General features: G+C 45.0%; 1 protein-coding gene across 2 annotated transcripts; it reads right to left on the bottom strand.

The window, feature by feature from the left end:
• Positions 1 to 1,085: 1,085 nt before the first annotated feature.
• LOC147459492 (shikimate O-hydroxycinnamoyltransferase-like) lies at positions 1,086 to 3,056 on the bottom strand. 2 transcript variants are annotated; one of them, XM_086509848.1, is made up of 5 exons: positions 3,004 to 3,056; positions 2,740 to 2,774; positions 2,425 to 2,630; positions 1,902 to 2,315; positions 1,086 to 1,762 (listed from the first exon to the last, which is right to left on the bottom strand). In XM_086509848.1, the coding sequence occupies exons 1-5, from the start codon at positions 3,039 to 3,041 to the stop codon at positions 1,280 to 1,282; spliced, it is 1,176 nt and encodes a 391-aa protein (XP_086365974.1). In that variant the 5' UTR covers positions 3,042 to 3,056; the 3' UTR covers positions 1,086 to 1,279. The 2 variants fall into 2 exon arrangements, with proteins under 2 accessions (XP_086365974.1, XP_086365972.1); XM_086509846.1 differs by lacking the exon at positions 3,004 to 3,056 and having other exon boundaries at positions 2,425 to 2,954.
• Positions 3,057 to 4,817: the final 1,761 nt, after the last annotated feature.

Genomic DNA, 4,817 nt, shown 5'->3' with positions numbered 1-4,817 from the left:
AGCTGGTGGCGGCATCGATCTCCATGTGACTAGAAGACAGGAGTCCGTGCCTGTGTAGTCACCACCATACCAACAGCCTCTTTGTTGTCCTTCCCTAAGTCACTATCACTGCTTTCCTCTCGATGCTTGTTTTAACCTTTGTCCTTTGTAGAATCTGTCTTTGTCTTTTCTGCAATCTTTAGCAAAATGACCACGCCATTCACAATTGTAACAATGGTTCTCGATCTTCTTTCTAGAATCTGAAGCAGCAAGTGCCTCCACACCTTTCTCAAAAATCTGAATATTGCCTTGAGTTATCAACACTGCTTCCTCCTCAATGAGAAAAGAGCTGAGATCATCAAAGTCCATCTTTTTCTTCATGATTTGTAGCTGAAGTGTCCTAGACACCATTTCTTACGCCTCACGCAACTTCGTGAGAACCAAAGCAACTAACTAAGTACTCGTCAATGCACTTCCCATAGCCAATAGTTAACCATGCCCATTGGATCATTATAGAATGGCACCTAAGATTTACTTGTAGAAAACACAATGGAGTAGTGTAATTGACTATATGTTGTTTTCAAATGTCATCTTGGTTTGCAAACAGAGTTTACGCTTAGGCTAATGGAATCCAAATTGGATTACGAGACTTTACATCAAATGTAGGGAGAGACCCAAGCATGGAAACTCCAACCATAGTGTGAACAATCATAGACTTCAAATGGCCACCTATGTATATTAACATAATTGTGAACAAATGTTACCAAAGACAAAGCTTTCAAATGATCCGACACTAACATACAAATGGGAAGTTTTCAAGCGAATCATTTTCTCTTCTTGTCAATGTTTCAATAAAGGTAGTTTGAAGAATGAATGATTTGCTATGAAATTTAAAGATGTAGACAAGTACTTGATGAGTATAATTGCAAACAAAGATAAAGAAGACTATCAAAATCATCTGCATGCATACAAAGCACTTCACCAAAAATAGAGAAGAAGGTGGAAAGTCAATCAACAACTTTTCCAAGCTCAAGAGAAGGCACAAGCATGTGGTAAATTTTGGGGAACGCACTACGAGAATGATATCATAAGTTTGACACCTTCAAAATATGCAAGCCATGGATAATTAGCACTTCCACTTATTGCTTTAACTTATTAGAGTTCTCTTTACCAGAAGAACTGCAGAGCAAAAAATCTGCACATGTGCGAAGAGTGCTCGGTTATAACTCACATCCATACAAAGACAAGATATCAACATGTCCAAAAACAACATTTCTGTCAATCCTCATCAAGGAACATTTCAAATGTCAAGGGAAGGTGATGCAATGGACAAAAAAGCTTCGAAATTTTGAAGTTTCGTGAACCGCACACAGACATCAATGGAACCAAGCCCTTTACCAGGATAGATAACTACACTTGTATCAGAGTGAATGGTCGGGGCCCGAGCTGCGACTGGTTTTCCCATGCCCACATCTACTTGATACACTGGAAACTTGGAGCCATGATGAACAAACATGGCCTGAGTGACCCCTTGGATAACCTCACTCAAGAGTTGATCTAATTCTGCTTCCTTGCTTACGGCTAGCCTCTGCCTTATGTAAGCTTGATCATCGAGCACCTTTATGGTCTCATGGATCCTTGCTGCAATGGCACCTACACCTTCTTGCATCAACTCTCCTGCAGTTGCATTCACATACAATGTATCCAACGCGTTGCCAAAGTAAGCCTCCGTCAATGCAGGTCTTAGTCTCTGCCGCAAATCGGCTTTGAAATTCATGCACACCTGCTTAAGCAAGGAATCCATGGTAATTTCCAGCAAAGGAGGTTTGTAGCATATGCATAGAACCCTCTTTCTCTCTCATTATGAAGAAACTGCATTTGAACAAGAACAAGGAAAAGACATACAAGCATTTGATCTTTACCTTATGTTGAGGCGACAGATCAAGTGCTGCGATAACCCTCTTCCATACACACGCCATCACTGCTTGAAAGGAAGTGACACAAGAATTTCCGGACTCTCTGATGGCAGTTTGTTTTAGCTGCTGAACAATTGAGGCATCAAAGTGCAAGACCCTATGATGTCCTCTTTCCAGCGGACGTTTGGGGAGGACTGGAGTAGGGGGAACATACTTAACGCTGGTGGGTAGCTTCGACTTCTCAAGCAAACATTCGGGCTTCAACACAGACCGCACATGCAAGGGTGGAAGGGATACACGCTCTTTTCGACAACATTCTCCCCATGCCTTGAGGAAATACCAGAGAGAATGACCGTCGAAGACTACATGGCTGGCTGCCACTCCAATGGCAATACCCGCTCCATCTTTGAATTTGGTTACCTTCAACATCTCAAGCAAGAAAGGGGTTACTTGAGCTTTCATCCATTGATCCCATTAAGAGCTCAACATTATCAAAATCTTTGGATGCAAGCCAAGAGTATAACCCGACCTGAATAGACAGAAGGGCCGCATCTTCCAGGCTCTCGTGATGAATGTGATGTGAGACTCTCGCCAAACCGTCGTACAGTTCGAGAATGGGGAATTGTGCATCCTCCAGCTCAAGAAAGTTGTGATCAGTGACTGCTTCGACGAACTCGACCCCCGCATCATTGCAGTCAATTGTGAGTTGTCCAGCATCATCATGGCTAAGCTGGCCTGCGACAGGGTAGAAGTCGACGAGCGCCAAAGACAACCCAGCCTTCAAGCTCTGTACATTGCACGATGGATAAGTGTCCCCTTCTTGTGTGAGGGAATAGAACAGAACATCCCTGATGTAGAGCAGGCTTTTGTAGAAAGTGTCTGCAGGGGGAAGGTAGAGATTAAATCTTGGTGTTGCATGCAAAGGCTTTACAAAGGAGATATCCTCGATTTGCACATTGGATGCTGGAGTCGACATCATACACTAGCTCTCTCGCTCTCTCTCTCTCTCTCTCTCTCACACACACACACACACCTCAGAACCCTGTATTGATTGATTGATTTGGGGGGGGGGGGGGGGGAAGGAGAGAGAGAGAGAGAGAGATACTACCTGCGAGTCCCTGCTATAGCGGGTTGACCTTGGCCCATCGTGCAGAGGCAAGACTAAAATAATGCAGAAGTCCCTGCTTCTCGACGGCGAACAAATGAGCGTACTGTCTGCCTCCTCAGCACCAGTAAATATGTGCCAACAAATTTTTTTACTTTTTTTTACCTTGATTATGTAGAAGCGTTTTTCGGAACCCAGTTGTGCCACTTGGCAGCAGTTTGTATTAAAGGCAAAAAGAAAAGAGAGCGAGCGAGCGAGAGAGAGAGAGAGAGAGAGGTATGTCTAGTCAATTATTGAAAAAGCACTTTTTTAATGGTATTTCGTCCGGATACTTTGGAAATTGGGGGTATGTATTTTTGTTATGCGCGCGTGCAACTGGTGGCAGGTTCCAGAAGTTCTCAATGTCGGTGTCTTGCCAATAGTGCCAGGTGGCTCGGAGAGCCTCTTTCGAGGCTGACGCAACGGCTGGCTTAGGCGGTGTAGCTGACCTCTCTCTCTCTCTCACAGACACACCAGCAGGGTGTGGCTGCAGCAGCAGGGGTCTCTGTGTGTGTGTGTGTGTGTGTGTGTGTGCGCGCGCGTCGCAAGCCTAATGTAAGCGGCCAACAATGAAGGAGCTCTCGAGAGTTGCAGCAATCGCTTCAGCCCCTTCCGCCAAAAAGCTCCAGGTTGATTATGTAGAAGCGTTTTTCGGAACCCTGCAAGGAGAGCTGTGCCACTTGGCAGCAGCTCATTGGGGTTTGTATTAAAGGCAAAAAGAAAAGAGAGCGAGCGAGCGAGAGAGGAGAGCTGCAGCAATCGCTTCAGCCCCTTCCGCCAGAAAGCTCCAGGCTGATTTCAGCTAATGCAAGGTGAGGGCCTCTGTCCCCATGCTATCACTTACGCATGCATCTTGAAGGCATGTGCACTTCAGAAAGTACAAAGGCTAGAGGAACTTACTTTTCGGAACGGTGTGCACTGATTGTTTGCAGGATATGCTCATCAGGAGCGAGGCCAAAAAGCTCTAGGCTGATTTCAGCAAATGCAAGGTGAGGGCCTCTATCCCGATGCTATCACCTACGCATCCTACGCATGCATCTTGAAGGCATGTGACTCTATGCAAGATGCTGATATGGGCTTAAAAATTCATTCTATTATTGTTAGTCAGGGGCTATTGTTGTGCTTGGCAATGCCTCAAACCTCTCCTGATGCAATCACATAAGCTGCAGCTCCTTCCGCCATCACCGTTGCCTGTGTGTGGTTGATATGTATGCCAAATGTGGTGCACTTCAAAAGGCACAAAAAGTGTTTGAAGAGCTTCCTGTCCGGAACGTCGTCTTTTGGAGTGCATTGATTGTGGGATATGCACAACAGAAGCAGGGCCACAAATCTTACCAAGGCAGTAGGATACATTTGTGATAGTGGGTTACTTGAAAATAAGACATACTTAGCCAACACGTTAGTCAGTATGTATGTCAAGCGTGGTGTACTTGTCCGAACACAACAAGTCCTTGTTGAGCTGTTTTGCTTGGCACTGCTCGATATGTATGCCAAATGTGGTGCACTTCAAAAGCAGCTTGCGGAGCTTACTGTTTGAAACGACGTCTCTTCAAATGCAGTGATTGTGGTATACCCACAACAAGAGCAAGGACATAGAGTCGTAGGCTGTTTTCAGCACATGCAAAGTGCTGGAATTTCTAGATGAAATCACCTACGCGTGCATCTTGAAGGTATGCAGGGCTAGGTAGCTCTAGGCTGTTTTCAGCAGATGCAAAGAGAGAAAATGCAATCACCTACACATGCAACTTGAAGGAATCTAGCATCATGCAAGATGTTGG

This window comes from Adiantum capillus-veneris, chromosome 4 (assembly GCF_014529385.1).
Source record: "Adiantum capillus-veneris isolate H3 chromosome 4, ASM1452938v2, whole genome shotgun sequence".
NCBI classification, from domain to species: domain Eukaryota; kingdom Viridiplantae; phylum Streptophyta; class Polypodiopsida; order Polypodiales; family Pteridaceae; genus Adiantum; species Adiantum capillus-veneris.
This window is presented reverse-complemented; position numbering and strand designations above follow the sequence as displayed.